Source organism: Melozone crissalis, unplaced genomic scaffold (genome assembly GCF_028551555.1).
Source record: "Melozone crissalis strain CALT ecotype California unplaced genomic scaffold, PUWL_Pcris_2 ptg000016l_1, whole genome shotgun sequence".
Classification (NCBI taxonomy): Eukaryota; Metazoa; Chordata; class Aves; order Passeriformes; family Passerellidae; genus Melozone; species Melozone crissalis.
In genome coordinates this window covers 46,542,616-46,560,932 of record NW_026535794.1, presented here as the reverse complement: position 1 = coordinate 46,560,932, position 18,317 = coordinate 46,542,616, and the positions used below count along the sequence as shown (strand labels likewise).

Below are 18,317 nucleotides of genomic sequence, written 5' to 3'. Positions count from 1 at the left end.
AGGGCTGAAGCTCCACAGATGCCTGGTGGAGGGTCGGGAGGAGGAGGAGATTCTCCTCTGTGCAGGATGCCCTGCCTCCCCCTGTGCCAGACCCACTGCCAGGCAGCTGCAGAGCTGGGGAAAATCAACAGGGACTCAGACACTCACAGCCTGGGAGAAATAATACTGAGCTTAAAGGAATTCAAACTCCCAGAGACAGAAGCAGTGCAAGTTAGCACACACAGGGGTGCAGGGCAGTGCAGCAGATGCTTTAGCCTCAAAACCACAAGCGCACAGGCTCCTTTTTTCAAGAGCTTCACACTGTCACTTCCAGCTCTTTTTGTAAATACAGGAAAGGAGAGTGTTAGCATTTAATAATTTATAGGAGACCTTAAAACTGGAAGTAGGGCAGCCTTCATTTCCCCAGTGCTGAGGGATACAGGATGGCTGGCAGGAGTAAGAAGACACTGTGTGGGAGCAGAGGCCAAACTCCGGGGATGCAAAGAGGGCTCATGCAGGACATCTTGTCACGAACTGCTGCCCTTGAGGCTTTCCATGAAAGAAAATTATCCTTCTCCCCATTCCCTTCTCTCCTGCTTATGTTGAGGTTTTGGGGAAGGCTGCAAGGCTGAGACAGAAGTTTAAACTGCAGTTTAAAATTAAAATCCCAGTCCCACTAGTGTTTTCAGATCTTTACAAAATGAAGGCCAAAAAACGTGCACAAGGGCTTGATCTAAAAAATCAAGAGGTAGCAAAAGCATGAACTAAATAGCAGCTGGTCTTTCAGAGGCAAGAGATGACCAAGGCTGGTATTTCCAGCTCACTTCAAAAAAACACGTTGGTATCTCATTGCCTTCACTGCAAAAAGCAGCCCAGGGCACAGAACCACCTGCCCAGGACTATTTGAATTATTTACTAGAGATTGTGAGCTGGTGTTATTTTCCACCTCAGTCCCTTCAGACAGTCCTGAGGTCACAGTCACACCTGGAACACCCCCTCCCTGCTCCAGCCTAGCTGTGCTGCAGGACACAAGCTGATGGGATGCACTGGGGTGAGAGCACTATGGGATCTGCCTGGCTGTTGTTGCCCTCAATCCATCCTGCTTGGATGCAGCACTGCTTACAGCTCCCATCCCTTTCCTAACCAGCATTTGGAAGCTAAATTTAAGGCTCTAGGAGGGCTCACATATTTGGGGTCAATTTTACCTCCTCTAAAATCATAGGTAAAACTCTCAGAAGATATATTTCACAGTGCTGAAGTGCCCTCCCTTGAGCTTTCAGTCACTCACTGAAGGGATTCATGTCCCCAGGAAAAATGGTGCTGCAGAGCCAAGCTACACCAAAGCTCTGGATGGCTCCCAGGCAGGACCAGCCTCCAGCCCCAAGCTGCCATCCCTATCCTGAAGGGCAGTGCAAACAGGCAGAGGCACTTGCAGCTGGATGGGACAGAGGGCTGGATGGTCAGCTGGCACCATGAAACTCCAGGCCAGGCCCACCAAGCTCTGAGGCTGGGGCAGTTTCACATTTCAGCCACGGGGAGATGATTTACAGGCAGAGACTTGCTGCTACCTGACACCTGCGCTGCTCCAGATGGGCACACGTTGCTGTCTGACTACATCAAGTGAAGTTCAAGCTACATCCCTGCTATTGGAAAAGAAGTTTGGTTGAACTGTAATGGGTTTTCAGCATGGGAACATTTTGGGAGTCCCACTGCCATGGCTCAGCTAATTTATTGTCATTTTCACAATGAAAAGATCTTCAAGAATGTCATCCCATCCTTTGCCAGTCAGAACCAAATTTACACCTTCAGCATAGATACATGAGGATTTAACTAATTTTCCACACAAAGAAAGAGTAGTTAAGATCCCCAACTGCATCTGAAGCTTTAAATTAAGAACTTTTTGTTAAACAAAAGTACCAGTACATGAGGGGCTGCACAGCTTTGCTAGGGACAGAACACGCACTGCAGGCACACCTATCAGAAATGTAACACATCAGGGGAACAGATTGCTTTGACTATAAAGCAGGGAGCGGGGGAGTGGGAGGGTCAAGAAAAGAAACAATTTGTCTTCCTGCTTTCTCAGCAGAAGGGAAAGTAAGGGCCAAACTCACAAACCCCTTGCTCAGATAAGCTGTTATTATTCATAGGAGCAAACCTGTTTATGCCAACATACTCATCTGAGTTCAGGTTGTGGAGCTGGGCTCTAAATCCCTGCGTGACAAAGCCTTCATAACAATCCCAAGTTCACTCCACAAACTCTGAATAAGCACCACTATGAAATGGCTTTGTGCTGGGTAAACACCATGAAAAGGAATAGCCAGGCTGAGGGCTGAGCTGTGAGGACAAACTGGAAAACCCAGGCAACTGTCTGTGTATGGAGAGCTTTTTTCCAAAGAGAGCTCTGCAAGCAAGAATGAGGGTGGATTTCCCCCATGTCCACACTTTCAGCATCCTGACCTTTCCTTTCCAAATATGATCCACTATTCAGACTCTGACACAGCAGACTGGCCCCTGTGTGTCATGCTGACACACAAGCCTGGGCCCCAAGTCACTGCAGTAGCTTAGCCCAGCTTGTTCCAGTTTTTTGTTCTGTTTGAAATGGGATGTTGGCCTCCAGTTGCCAGACAGCATTGCCTGGTTGGTGCTTGGAGAGTTGGTACTCTTACAGCCAGACTTGATACTGGAGTTCAGGGAATTAACTGAAAGGTCTGAGGGTGCCATTTTGCATAGACTTCTTTCTTTTGTTTTCCTAAAGAATTAATAAAAACGGAGAGTCTCTAAAAAGCTGGTACTAATAGGTTCAGAGAACCTGGTGAAATGTGCTTTCAGGAAACAGTAGACTAATGGGATGTCCCCAGCAGGCAGGCAGGCAAGCCAGCCTCTGGCTTTTTAATTGTGCATGGCACGATGTGAGTTCATAGGCACGAGAGCAAATTGTGCTTTCACTGAAGAATCTTCCAAAACGAGCCCAGAGGAATCTCCAGGCAGCAGAAAAAGACACGTAAAAGTAAACTGATCAGTTTGGGTAACATGCCACATTCTTGGTCAAATAGACATGGTTTGATGCAGCTGGAACCCACAAGCATACAAACTTGGTGAATCCAGCAAAAATCTCTCATATCCTTTGACAGGAACATTGCTGACTGGCAAAAAACATGCACAGGAAATCAGCTGAAGGCGGGGAGAGGGGGATCATGTAACAACTCTTCTGTCCCAGCTTCCCAAAGCTGGCCACAGTGACTAGTAGTGGTGCTGGTAGGCAGCTGCTGGGGTTGTGCCATTCTCTATGTGCTTCAGGTGACAGGAGTGACAAAGCAAATGTTCATCCAGTGGGTAGCAGCGATGCCCGTCTTCGTCGTTCAGCTCCATCCCACAGTCCTGCAAAGAGAGGCCATGCAAGTTATTAGAGCTCGTGCTCATCCCCCAGTGTCAGCTGGGGTCTGGCTTCTAGGAGAGTCATTTTGTGACAAGGACAGACAACACCCAGCCAACAGCTCCTTCCCAATAGGTCCAGCGTGTACCACAAGAAGAAAAACATCTGACACAGGCATTTTGATGGGCAGCCTTGTACAAATTTGTTCAAAGCAGTTTTATTGAATAAGTTTTATCTTGTGGTAAAGTGCAACCCTCTGTATTTTAAATATGCTTGTGTCTCCTTACACTGTCAGGTAAGATTCACCTCTTCACATTACAGTTGTACTGATGTGAAATCAGATTGTGGAGTCAGGGCCTCTTTACACTGCATTATAAGCACAGTGAGAAAAAACAACTACATATTTTAATTCTCAATGCAGAAGTAAGGCAACTTTCTGAGAAGCCCTGCACAGACTAAATGGTTTTTAAGAGCTGGCATCTCCTGGAATTTTTTCTTGTGCAGCCACATCCTTTCTCCAGCCTCAAAGACACATTGATTTCCCATGAGAGTGAAGGTAATTTACACCCTGCAGGATCAGTCACCACCTTAGCATTTTTCAACAATCTGACTTGGAAATCAGATACACATATGTGATCTGGAGCTGGAGGCTTCTGAAAGGCAGCAATAGACCTTACTAAGTCACCATGTTTCCTGCATTAACAAATAAACTGCCAAGTTTGAAAAGCAGTAATTAACTGGTTGCCCATAACTTTATGGATGGCAAATGAAATTAGAACTGAAACCCATTGCTGCAAAAACTTTTGTCCTCAATCTGGAAACTTCTCAGTCACTGACAGAAAGGGTCTCACACTGAAGGTTTGAATTGCTCAGCTCCTGTAAGGCAGGAGATTTATTTCCATCTTAAAAACAACAGCAGTTATGACTATGAAGTGCCCAGTCCCTGAGAAAGCTGCTGACCTACCTCGCAGTGATAACATTCCACATGGTAATCCTTGTCCATGGACACAACCCGAATGGTCTCATCAGACCCCTGTGAGCATTGGAGCAAAGCAGAAATTACAAAGGATTACAGCAGGATCAGACACATGCACTCTGTAGATTGCTTGCTGCAACAAAATGAATGTTGAGGAAATGCATTTGGTCAGCTGGTTGGAGACCACAAATAAATCCTGCCACTTGCAGTTATTTTTACAGTAAAGCTTCATCACAGACTGACTGCAGATATCCTCTAAAATGTGATACCAGAAGTGTAAAAATGTTCTCTGTTTAACAGTAACAGCTATCAGAAATCACAAATGAATCACTTGGTAATTTCAACAGATCACATTTTTCACCATTGTAAATTAGTTTTGCCTAAGATTCATCTCCAAGCATTAAAATGTGTTAGTCCCACAGTGGTCACGCAGAGGACATTCATGAGTACCAACAGCATCTATTGACATAAAGGAAAATTCCCCTGAACATAAAACTAGCAGCAGCATGATCCTGCAGGAGATGAAAACAGCAGCCTGGCAGAGGAGCAATAAGCTTCACCAGTGAACAAAAGAAGGGTCACATCTCAAGAACAGTCCATGAGCTTAGACCAAAGGGTTGCACTCCAGAGGAAGCAACCATCTCTCCCCATCAACAAGCACAATTGTTTTGACACATGGTCAAGTGTGAAAGAGAGCAAGGCCTGACACTCCTCCCCCAAAGGGATATGGAATAAAAGGCTCTCACCTCGGAGGGCAGAATGGGAAGTCCACACGCTGCACACTTCGGAGCTAAAACTCTGGAAGAGCAATGAAAAATTGAAGGCAAGTTAAGGATAACATAAAAAGAGAGGTCTGTATGTTCTCAGTGATAACATGAAAAGTTGCAGCTGTAAATTACTTATCCACAGGAAAGCTTTGCATCCTGAGATCATCAATTCATTATAGCATTTATTTTAAGTAATGCTTGGCACACGTTGCTCAATCAGGCAAAAAGAGACCTTATATCTTACACTTAGTGCCAGAAAAAATACAAATTTTCCCTATAAAATTCTTGGCTGCTACTGAGAGATTTGGAAGAGAAAATGAGGAGGAACTGAGCAGGACTGTCCCCAGAAAAGTACATTAAAAGAAGTGGGGAGAAAAATTTCTGCCTCTGGGCAGAAAAATTCTGAGAAAATGCCACATGACTGCACAGCTTCTTAAGGCCTTATAACACAATAATTAATTAAATTAAATTGCGAGGAAATATTAATTATTTCCGAATAATGACGGCATGCAAGGGCACTAATCTTGGCTACAGGATTGTAACAACTCTGGTCTTGGCACAACACAGAAGAGTTCCAAGGGCTGCCTGAGCAACACTTAATACTCTCCCTGCTCAGAAAATGGAGCAAGGACCAAAGCAAGCCAGAAGGACACACAAAATGTGTGCAGCTCTAACACCATAACTACCAGCCAAGAGCACAGCCATTTTATTTTACTGTCTAAATAAGAAGTGATTTTTAAAGTGGATTTATCAGTTGTTCAATTTAGAACTGGCAAAAAGTTTTGCATTGCAGATTCAGTGGCAGTTCTTTAAAAGTCTAACTCAGCCCTTCAACAACTCAAAAAGTAAATCACATAGATTTCCACAGGCATTCACAGGCTTAACTTAAAGCAGACTAATTTTGTACATCACTGAACACTTCAGGAGCACTATTTCTCACTCTCTCTGCTTTGCAGAAGGGGCAGAGAACCTCTGAAACCCAGAGGTTATTTGGCTTCATCAGAGTTACACAAGAGTCAACAGCTGGATAAGAGGAGAGAGGAGGAATTTCCAGGATCTAGCCCCATCCTCAAAACTTCTAACCCTGTCTCTATTTTCTCCTAACTAGCTGAAAAGCTAAGTTAGAGGCTTGCTGCTTGGAACATCACTGCTGTTTATTTTGCCCTTACTTGTGGTAATCCCTGACACAGTAGATTTTGTTTTCAGAGTCTACAGTGAACGGCACACCGTCCAGACACTCGTTGCAGATGACGCATCGGAAGCAGCCTGGATGGTACGATTTCCCTAGAGCCTGCAGGATCTGCAACAGAGCAAGAGAAAGGAAAAATGCACATGAAGAGCCAATTAAGGTGAAAATAGTAAACACACAGCTTTACACCAGATAATGCTGCATACTCATCAGCAGGGCTGTGTCTTTTTTCCCCTGTTTCATCTGAAAAATCAGTTAACAAGGATGGAACGGGCAGCTGGAATCAATACACAGCACCTGACTCTAGAGATATTAATTATTAGCATGGGTACTAAAACAATTTAGAGACTCAGTCAAGGTGTTTAGCATGACAAAGGATAGAAGTGACAGAACTTAAAGGAAAGAAAATAATTTCTGAAGTCAACAAGTAGAGAATACTTAGCAAGATCACAAGGCACAATGTACCAGCTGAACAAAGGAAATACACTTTTATATTCTCCATGAGAAGTTGAAACTAGTATTATTGCTAGGTTTTCATAATTCCTTACATACTGAAGGGCTTTGTACTTGCTTGCCTGGCTTTCTAATTAGCACAGACTATGGAAACACAGCACAGACTGTGTTGAACTCAACAGCTGTAATTCACTACCTGGAATACCATGGTCCGTCAGTAGAAGGATCAGACTTCTGAGTAGGAAACAGCTTCCAATTGTAATGCTTTCCAGTGTAAGCAGGCAAACAAAGATAATTAATGATAAGCATTAGAAAATGTTGGGAGGCATGCTGTGAACCAGAAATTCCTAATTTCTTTGCCTCAGCTGTAATCTTAAACCACCAGCTATACCAGTCTCCCTCTGAACTTCCTATAACTGAATGCTGATCCCCTGAGTGTTCCCCACCCCATGCACATCTGGAATGGATGGTACCTGCTGCAGGCTAATCCTGCTTCACAGATCTAAACTGAGGTCTGGATCACACACCCTAGGTCAAACCTGCTCCCCAGAGTATCAGTACCCACAAAAAACAACAAGAAAGTGACTTAATGCAGAATACATATGGGAAGCCAGGACTGCAGGACAGAGAGACTGAGAGAGCAGCACTGATGCCTCACAGCAAGGGAGCACTGCAGAGCCACGACACTGCTGAGCAGGAAGCATCAACAGGATTACAAATACACTGTCCAGAGAAGTCCAAAAAAGGGATGAAAGACCTGGAGGCTCTGCTTTTCAACACCCACTGAAAACAGGCAGAGCAGTGTCTCTGCATGATGTACACTAGGCTGCCAGATTCACTTCCTTGAAAAAATCAACAAAAGGCTCAGTGGATTTTCCTTCTGATACCAGTCTCACACTAGGCAAACTACCAGATGATAACAGACAGCACTGGATATGAATATATTTTGCTTTTGATGCATTCTTGTAAAAAGCGGTGGGAGTTTTTTCTCCTAAAGCAATTATCACTTACCATGTCCATTATCAAATGACCACAAATGAAACACCTGTCAGCCGACTGCTGGAAACCAGAATACTGCAAGGACAGAAAAGAATTCACTTAAAATTTCACAAGGCCACTCAAGCATAAGCAACAGTGTACTGTGGAGTGCTATTTGCATATTTGTTATTGGTCCTTTTTCTGTGCTCCTTAGACAGAAAAACTAAATTTTCCAATCTTTTTTTGTTATATAAAGGTGTGGATGTGTTTCTGAGCGCCCAGGCTCAGAAGGAGTACAAATTCCTGTAACTTCCAAGTCCAATTTAAAGTATAAGAATAAATACCATAAATGCACATGCAAATGAGGCAGTTACTAATAAGACTTATTTACATGCTTATTTGACCACATGAATCCACAAGACAAGAACCTGCTTGTGTTTATCACATACTTATGTTGTAGTATCTGTATATACAGGCCTGGAAAGCCAAATTTTTCTTTGGTTACAAGGTTATAATTCTGTTGAAGATTCTCTAAGGTCAGTGGTATTGTTCCAGCTCCCTGGTAGGATAGCGATCAAGTCTGGCCCACTGCAACTTTTTTGCTGTTTTTCCTGAGATCTATTGATAAGGCACTGTCTGTCATGTCCATGCACCTTGGGCACAGCACATCATCTGTCTGAATGAAGAAAATGCACACTTGGAAAATGAAATATTTTAGGTGAATTTAATTCTTTTATTTTCACCCTATGTAGAATATACTGAGGAGAACAAAGACGACCTTACCTCTCTCTGACAGAAATCACTAGGATTCACCAATAAGTAAGCAAATGCAACTTTTTCAAGTCTCAAGGAAGGCTTCATCTACCATGACTCAGGGGTAGAAGGGTGTATGGATTTTTATCTGCACCAGCCAAGAAGGGAGGTGCAGATCAAAAAAAAAGCTCTGGGGTGTTGCTTCATGCTTAGGTACACTCACACAAAATCCATTGAGGGCAACAGAAAGATATCCATTAAGATATCCATTAGGTCTATCACAAGAGTCAACTGAGTGCTTACCAGGAAATCTTCTTCACAGTACACCTTTCCATTGACAAAATAAAAAGCTTTTCCTCTCAGCTTTCGACCTAAGGAAAAAAACACAGAGATAAGAAAAAGATCAGCAGAGAGCAAGGAGAAAATGTGATCAAAACCTGGCTGCTGAGAAGCAAACAACAATGAAGACATCCAAGGGCAGATGTCACACAGCTGGAAAAGAGCACCTAACCCCAGCATGTGTCTTCCCAGACTCCAGCGTGCCAAACTCTCTTCCACCGGTGGTTGCTGATGAATGCCAGCTGGTGGATCTGGACAGAAGTCCCACCTTTGGGTAAGAAGCAGGAGCTTTGCAAGCCTGGACCATCTCCTGGCAGATTACCATGTGTTGTAACTCTGGGAAGAGTGAGGGAGGATGCACTGACTCATGCTGGAAAACAACCAAGGAAAGGAGCAAGGAGGAAAGAAGAAAGGGCATACAGAGAGTGACCCACACTTAATTCCCTAAAATGTCATGACCCTACTGTTTTGCTATGAGCAGCAGCTGCCAGACAAGGCACTGCAATACCTGAGCACTCACTCTGCCCCAGCAGACTCCAACACCAAAGCACTCAACAAGCTTCTCTGTTACCTACCAGCACATTTGTTACTGCAGCTGCCAACAAAGAGCTTTGAAACTATTAAAAAAAAATAAATCCAAATGTCATAATCAAGACAAGATGACAAAGTTTTTCCAAGAAAGGACTCTACATATGGAGAGGATTTGTATTTACTTCAGCTTTCATGTTTATGCCTCCCATTCACCGTCTGTTTTCAGTTCCATGTAATCATGGCAATGTTTGCTCACACTGCCACCACTCCTAAACTTCTCCCAAGAAAAAAGGGCTAGGTTTTGTTTGTTTATAAAAGGCTGCTCCTACCTCTTAGCAGCCTGGTTTCCCTACTGACCCAGGGTTTGAAATGCAAGCCTGGCACTGGAATGGTTCTGCACTGGAGCCCCAAGTGCGTGCCAGGAGACAGAGCCCAGGGCAGGGGAGCAGCACTGCCTGGGCACAGCTGGAGCAGGACCTGCTGCAGGCTGGTTTTGGACACCTACCAAGCACTGCTGGAAGGAAATTGGGTCTGAGACACTGGGGCCCAGAAGCCTCCTGCTTGACATGCTGAATGTGGCCAGTATAATTAAACAAGTGATGGTCAGCTGCTGGGTGCATAGATGTGAACATCACACAGGACTGGACTGGGGGTCACCTTATGGTATGCACCCACCTGGCAGCCTTCAGTAAAGAACCACGCTGGCTGCAAGGCTTTAGGGAAAGGAGGAAGCCAAGTAAACCCAAGAAACAAGCGAGTTTTCAAGAAACAAATGTTACAGTTTTCTGCATACGCCAGAGGGCACCCTCAGGCTGGGAAACAACTCCTGCTGCCAATTTCTTCCTCTGCTGCTCTCAGCTTCTCCCTGCCCACTTTTGGGATGGACTGCTCCCAGTGTCTCTTCGAGGTAAGGAAGTACCTTCTCATCATACAATTGGGAAGGCAAGATGCAGGAAAAGCTCACTTCCCCAAGCTGCACTGGGAACTGTCCCAGTGGAGCACCTACCAAAATGGAGATGCTCCAGAGAAACTCCGAAGTTTTGCCAGTGAATTGAGCCAGACCAGCATTTCAACAGTGGCCCTTAGTGCCCAGTCCAAGTCTCAGACAGTGGGGCAGGTGGAGGACAGGGCAGTGTGTTTTCTCAAGGAACAAGCCCCTGTTTGCATGTGCAGGAACTTTGGGGTAAACTGTGGGCATTGCTCAGCTCTGTATTTACTGGAGCAGTGTAGAAGCCAAAAGCACATGGCCCCATCACAGTCACTGTCCCCCATTCTCTTCAAATCCCTCCTAGGGACAACCATGTAACCTGAAGGTCAGAGATGACCAAGGGCACCAGCCCATCCTTGCATCAATGCAGGCATTGGATAGGGCATGGAAGAAAATCTGACAATCCTGAAAGTGTCCCACTTTGATTTTTCTCATCCACCCTCTGTTGCCAAGGTTGCTGAAACTGAAACAGGACCCAGAGTTCAAAATAGAAAGTATCTAATCTGGGACACGTAATCTTTGTGATTTATAACCCAGGGTGTGTATTTGCATGATAACCCCACCTGTGTGTCTGCCTGTCCACAGGTAAGCCTGGCATGCTCACCAGCAGCTCCAGAGTCACAGTTTCTGAGGAGGGACAGGAGAGGCATGGGAATACCTGAGATTTGCATCACCTTTGTCAAGGGTGGTCCTAAGCAAGTTAACAACTTACGCTGCTAATGCAGCAAGAAGTACTCCTGAAAATCTTCCACTGATTGAAATGCAACACTGGGATTTGGCACTCCCAAAAACGAAAAACGAACAAAACCATTTAACTTAGGTTTTAAATTACATGGTAGCAAGGGCTCCAGTTCAGCGCAACGGGCAGGTGCCCAAGTGACTTTCCACCTGCATGCAATGTGTCTCCTTAAAGACAAGCTGACAGTGGTGAGGAAAAACATACACATGGGGCCATGCAATGAGAAACACTTCTTTGGATCAAGGCCTGGTGCATGAGCAGCAGACATTCCAACAGAAGGAATGAGGTTTGGATCACTGCCACAACACCATTCTTCCATGGTGACAAAAAAAGCATTTACCAGCCATTCTGCACCCAGTGTATTTTTAACACGGTGACATTAGCAGGTTAAGATTGATGGCAACAGACTTTCAGTGAAGGTGCCATAGCCAGCATGCTGTGTCTGGGCTTCTGCTGTAAGCTCATTCAGCAGAGGCATAAAGCCTTTGTAAAGGATTTATAATTTGGCCATTGGTATCATGTGAGTCCCTGAACAGCTGCTGACACCAAGAGCACTTTGAGGCAGGACGGGGATGATTTAATTACTTTTGTCAGAAAAGAGGTAAGCATTTTAACCATTTTTAGTTCTCCATGACTTTCTTTAGGCTTCTGGTATAAATGTAAAAGGAAATCAGCAAAACCCATGAGTAACCAGGCACTACTGCAGCCACTGTGGGAGTGGTTCATGCAACCACAGCCCATTTCTTCCCTGCTGCTCTCAACTTCCCCAGTGTCTCTTTGAGATGAGGAAGCACTTTCTCATCATACAATTGGGAAGGCAAGATGCAGGAAGAGCTCACTTCCAAGGCTGTGCTGGGGACTGTCCCAGTGGAGCTGGGAAATGCATGTCCTTGCTGCAGCCACAGCAGTAAAGGGAACAGCACTGGGACTGCCCCACAGCGCAGAGCAGGGTGGCAGTGACTTCTGTCCCTGCACTGAGCTCCCTGCCATGGGACAGTGCCTTGAACTAAACCAGGCCCTCTCAAAAGCAATGCTTCTGACTGTGCCTGCAGAGGCTGGCACAGGTTTTATCTGAGCATGGACTGCTGTTTTACTTTCACCAAAAGGAAGGACTGAGAAGCTAAATGGTATATAAGGAATCACATATTGATAACTGCCTACTTTCAACATGTATCATGATGAAATATCCTCTGACAAACCCAGGAATATTTAAGGTGTGTTTGCTGCTTTCAGGATCAATTGTTCTACTACACGTCTTATGCTGCTGGCTCCTAACTGTATTTCACTTTTGCTTCACTCTGAATTTAGCTAATCTCACACCTGAAAAGATTCAGACAATTAAAATTCTTTGGCATTTCAACTTTACTGTCTTCACTTTTTTTACAAGGTATCTTGTTCATCTTTTGACAGGAAGTTTGAGCCCTGAGCTTTTATGTACTGCTCATTCCTCACATGTCTGTCTAGTCTGTTTAGCTGTGGAACCTTCAGGATGACCTCGAGGTCATTTCAGCACCAATTTCAAAATATTTCAAGCTTAGTCACTAGTGCCTTTGTGCTAAAATAAACACACTTTGCTAAGCAGCTGATAAAAGGCATACCATCAGGTTGCACTCCCAGGATGCCAGTGCTTTTGTCCACTGTTTTCTCAAATGATGGCTCTCTCCTTTTGAAGACTGCAGAGAGAGTTTAACCAGGGACTTGAAATGTCCCTGGCAAGGAGGATACTGGGAGATCCATCATTTGCTTGCTGGGGATTCGGACTTAACTTACTCTTTTGATGTTGCTTTTCTATTATTTATTAAAAACAATGGGGTCACAAACCCATGTTCAAAGACAAGAGATAGCTTGTCAATGCATACAATGGAACAGGGCCATGTCTGGATCACAGGGCTCTATGGAGATACACAACCAGGATTGCTGCATTGCTGGAGAGGCAGTGTGCAGGCTTCACTTATCACTTATCTAAGCACCATGCAACTCCCTGTGGTATCTGCACAGCAGATGGGCAAAAATCACTGCTGACTGGCAGCTTCTCCTGGGTCCCTTCCACACTGACAGCCCTGGGCCTCTGCCATTACAAAAACCAGTGCTTTTTCAAGTGCCACAGCTGTAAAATAAATTTGGCTATGTGATTACTGATGGCACGTTAAATTCAGCCAGCACGTGGGTTTTGGGAGCCCTCCATGGACACTCTGCTGACAGGCAGCACGGTGTCCCACCATGTGCAGCAGACAAGGTCAGGCATCAGACAGCTCTGCTTCATTTCTGACATCTCTCCCATTTCTCTTGGCCACCATTAAAGCTGGATGCAGCACTCAGGCTGACACAGAAGCGTCAGCATTTCCAATCTGCTCTAGAACTGAGCCTGCATGAAGGGGTCACTTCAATGGCAGTACATCCTCAAATCAGGCAAATGGCAGATAGCCCAGGACAGACCACAGTCTTGCTGAAACCATGGGCAGGAGGATGGGATATCTGCAAGAGAAACTGTGCTGGGACACAGTAATTCCATTACCATTTATGATGTTCAGTCTCTCTCAACTACACTGTTGTATGCTCTGTGCTCTCACCATACATTTGAGGCAGTAGGGAAAAAACCAAACAAACTCAAACAAAAGACTTGGTGGCAGTTTTTTGCTGTTAAAAAAGTGTTGCTTTATTCCTCAAAACTCTCAGGAAATGATCTGATGCCTGAAAGCCAAAAGCATGCACATGTAAGAAAGGTCAGCTGCCTCTAATGGCAACACAAGCACAGGTGAGAGCGGAAATGGATCCCCAGCCAGAAACACTGCAAAACCACAGCACCCCACACAACTGAGCAACCCCTCTCCTTTGCCATCAGGCAAACCACTGCAAAAAGATATTCATGAGCTCTTCATTTTAGGGAAAACCCCTAGAAGTATCAAAATTCAGAGGTAAAATACAGCCACCCTGGGACAAAGCAGTGCTTTTGATCCAGACAGTCCCTGCTCAGGAACTGGTTTTCATCCCAGTGCTCAGCCACTCTGCATCACTCTGGAGATGGCTGCCCAGCTCCCCAAAATGCACCAAACCAGGTGGCTGTCAAGAGCTGGCCTCCCACCCTGTCACCCAGTGACTCATCGAAACACAGAGCCTCAGAGGAGGAAGGAGGGGGAGGCAATCTCTGTGACCTCGATGAATTAACTGCATGTTGAAATGACATGAGAAAGTAATTTTCAAATTTCTCTGGTTATGGAAAGGGCCTCATTACCTACTGAAACACTACTCAGAAAATTAGTCACAGTATCATTAAAGTGTTGTAAGAAACCTACTAAAATCTTTACAGCACAAATTGATCCTATGCCCGTTCTTTACAGAAAACATTACTTTGAAGATGACATTATAAAATAGAAAGACTAGAAGGACTAGCAATTTATTCCACAAAAGATTTCAACCTTTTTTTCCTCCTCACATTGTCCTAATGATTTCAGACTTTCAGCCAGCACTAAAACATATGCAATTGACTGAAACCACTATTACACTGGTAAATCCCTGACTGCATCCATCCCCTTATGGAGCTGAACATCTGCACCTTTCCCTCAAGGATATCAACTGAGGACACCTGATCCATACCAAAGCCCCTCCAGCTCAGGCCTCATATCACTACTGCCCTGAAATCTGGTCAGGAGAGGAACAAGTACTGTCACCTTACTGTAAAAGCTGTCCTGGCTTTTCTCATCTATACAAGCACTTCTTGTGACAAACAATAGGATTTTTCACCAGTGAGCTGAGACTGAAGACAAAAATTCAGCAAGAACATAACAGCCATTTAGACTGAAGCAGAAAAATGTACTGATGAATTGCCTGTCCCCTAAAGTGTAAATCCAAGCACACCTGAATCTTTTCTGACATGATTTTTGCTAAAAATTATATTGTTTATTATGCAGACTCTGGCATGATAATCTTACTGAAGGGATGCTGAGGGTGGATTACTGACAATGCTTTGCATTCTCCACTCTGAAGGTGTGCACATTTCTCAAGTGAGTTGATTGGTGTGGTGGGTTTTTATCCAATTATAGGCACTAAGTTCTGCCTCCATCAGAAGAGATGGCAGTTTCTGCATCTGAAGATAACCATACACATAAATGTGGCTGTGGAGAAATCCACTTGGCAAGGCTTACTATCCTGCTGTCTGGGATTAAGTCATATGGGCAGAAAAAGGTGACTTTCTGCTTGTAAAGTTGTTTAACTGTGCCAATAAAAACCATGTCCTTCTTTTTCTAGGAGTTACATACCAATACAGGACATGGTTACTCCACATAATTAGCCCAAAGACACCAAGAGCTGCATTGCTTTAAGTAGCCATGCTTCATAATCACTGCAGCAAGACTAATTAGGCCAAGCAGAGGGTTATGCTTGCAGAAAACACAGCTTTGATAGCTTAGCTACCTAGTGTAGTAAATGACCCTTGATACCTCTAAACACAACTATGTTGTGAAATATTGAATATAAAATAGATATACCCAGAGGGTGACAAGAGGCAGCCAGCCTGTGTGATTTCAAAGTCTGTCACTGGAACAGCAGCTTAACCCCTGTACTGATATCAACATTAATCTGAGCTTGCAAAAACAGAAAATAAAAATAAAGTAATGAAGGGATGTTGACATGTCAAAGACTGAATTCTGTAATCTAGTAAAGGCTTCCAACCTTTTCTCCTGCAATCTAAGCAACCATTTTCTGTAATCTATGCAAGGCTTCCAACTCTTTGCAGTAAGGAGTCAAAATCTGGTCCTCACTTTGGCCCTTATGTTGTAGTTCAACATCAAACACTCCTTCAAATCACCTTGCAATCAGTTCTTTCTTTCTGACTTCCTTCCTCATTTACTGATTTCCTTCCCAGCCATCTCCAACATTTCCCTTGCACGTTTTTAGCTTTCAGATTTCCTCTTGAGGACCGAGTGGTTCAAATGCAAGACTCTCCTGCTCTCAACTACACTTCCAGCAGAGCAAAAAGGTCTGTTTTCCAGGCAACCTGCGGCATTTCGATACAAGCCTGGCTGAATCCAAGAGAAAACACTAAAACTTAACACAGAAGGTTAGAGTGATACAGTCTAGCTAAAAGTATATAATTTGTAAGGTCTCTTTATTGCCTAAATTGTAAATATCAACATCTGGAGACACATACTTTTTTATACCTCTGAGAAGGAATCAATTACTGATTTAATTTAAATGGTTAATGTGTAACAAACCATTTGATAGCTGCAACCTTGTGTCCAACAAGCTGTAAAAAAAACCCCAAACCCCAAGGCGGAAACAGACACCTTGAGACTGCAGGAAACAGCTCAAGGCGTTTGGAGGCCTTTTTTTTTTTTAACCTACTTTCATAGCCCTCCTGTAAAGCAAATTTCATTTTTTACTAATCCTGCAGAAAGAACCTGAAGCTTTTTTCCTCTCCCTCTCTGCAACAGACTGCCTTGTTTGTGCCTCTGCCCTGTAACAAACAAGAAGATAAACGAGACATTTATGCCAAAGCAATAATTCTAAATCTGTTGTTTTGACCTCTAAGCCAAATTTTCTGCATTACATGCCACTGGCTCAGATAAGACAGTACATTTTTTCCTGCCAACTGAACCCTGTAGTGTGTGCACAGCCCTGTTCAACAAACTGCTCTATCATTAATCTCTGAACATATGTGCATTGGGAAGCTGAGGGTGAAGGAAATTTGGCACTATATGGGGTATCACCCCCCCACCCCCGCCTAACCCCTTGCTTCTTAGACCCTCTTGATTTTCTGTGTTGGGAAAACCAATGCACATTTGGACACAAATCCAGCTAGGAGCAAAATTAGAAATCCTTGCTCAAATGAGAACAGCAAGACAGTGGTTATAAATATCTGGAGGACAATATGCTTTACCTTAATAGGTAATTTTGTATATTTTATTTATTGGAGTGGAGGATATTCAGCGTTCCACCAGAGAAGAAATTTTAGGACTGAAATGAGGGGCAACCTTGACTTCTCAAAGTCAAGTTTGTACTGGATGGTGTCCAAGATGAACTCCACTTGACCTTAAAAGCACTACTTACTTTTCAACTAGAAACCAGAGTTTCCACACAGGCTGCTCAAGATGTGCTTGGCAGCTAGAAAGGCAGCACCAAATAAGTATTTATTTTTCTGGCAGACAAAAATGGCCTCATCACACTTCCTGCAGTGACACAGGTGACAGAAAGGCTGCAGAGGGGCACGTGTCCTCTCTGAATGAACAACAGAGTGTGTGCCCTTTGTCCCCACAGCAACTGATGTTCTGTGGGGCTGGGAGATTACTTAGGGCTACAAAAGGTGGGATTCCTCTCGAGTGGGTTTCCTCCCTGAGTGCAGGGCAGGATGTCCTGTACCTCCCCAGGCAGCCACAGTGCAGAGGTTTGATGAAGCAGAAAGTCAGCCCAGAGCAGGTAAGGACCCAAAGCCCCAGAGCAAGTGAGCAGGGGCAGTGCAGGAAACCACCCCCTGCACTGAAGGGCTTCTTGCAAACCTTGCTGCTTGTAGAGGTCTGTGCACATGAGGGAAACACCCACTACTGTGGGGGCCTTCCTCTGGCACCACTCTTTCTGGAGTGCTGGGAATGCCATGCCACCACACACCTTCCCCTCCATCCATCCATGCCATCCTGCCAGCTGCCACTGCCTCCAGTTTCCATTTTAGTATGGCCACTGCCACAATGGGAAGGACTTCATCTTTCATGACCACTCTCCTAAATATAACAAGCTGAATTAGGCTCTCACTTATATGCCCATGACTTGCATTCCCTTTTTCTATCTTGTTTTGACATACAGTCTTTTCTACTGAGGGAAATATCATTACTGCTCCCACACCCCTTTCTTTCCCCACCTCCCCATAATTTTCACCAGCCTTGTTTTTTAATTTTACTTTCAGTTTGAAACCCTTTGCCCCAGCACATCTACTCAGCACATTTCTCAGTTACAGCCTGGGTAAGAGAGAAAATGGGCTTCACTTTGCTAAACTTGGCTTCTTTCCATCTTTCTAAGTCTCACCTGACATCCCCCCCCTTTTCATCTTGCACTGGAAACGTTTGGAAAGGGTTGACTTTTAAAATAAGCAGCAAATAGCTATTCTTTCAACCCTCACCAACCCACCTCATTAGAAATGGGATTAAGTTAATTTTTAACCAAACACAGACAAACAAACTAATGTAACCACGGATACCTCTGCAACCACAACTACTTTTCCAGCACTCGTCTCCAAATAAAGATTGTAAAATTCATTTTAAAAGGA

General features: G+C 44.3%; 1 protein-coding gene across 2 annotated transcripts in view; it reads right to left on the bottom strand.

Annotated features, from left to right (window-relative positions):
• Positions 1-1,323: 1,323 nt before the first annotated feature.
• The window catches only part of LIMD1 (LIM domain containing 1), a 29,380-nt gene continuing 12,386 nt past the window's right edge, over positions 1,324-18,317 (bottom strand). For both annotated transcript variants that reach the window (XM_054273882.1, XM_054273883.1), the window contains 6 exons: positions 8,772-8,839; positions 7,749-7,811; positions 6,265-6,395; positions 5,075-5,126; positions 4,317-4,385; positions 1,324-3,357 (listed from right to left, as the gene is read on the bottom strand). In XM_054273882.1, the coding sequence (XP_054129857.1) occupies positions 3,220-3,357; positions 4,317-4,385; positions 5,075-5,126; positions 6,265-6,395; positions 7,749-7,811; positions 8,772-8,839 (521 nt within the window). In that variant the 3' untranslated portion in view covers positions 1,324-3,219. The remainder of the gene's footprint in view (positions 3,358-4,316; positions 4,386-5,074; positions 5,127-6,264; positions 6,396-7,748; positions 7,812-8,771; positions 8,840-18,317) is intronic.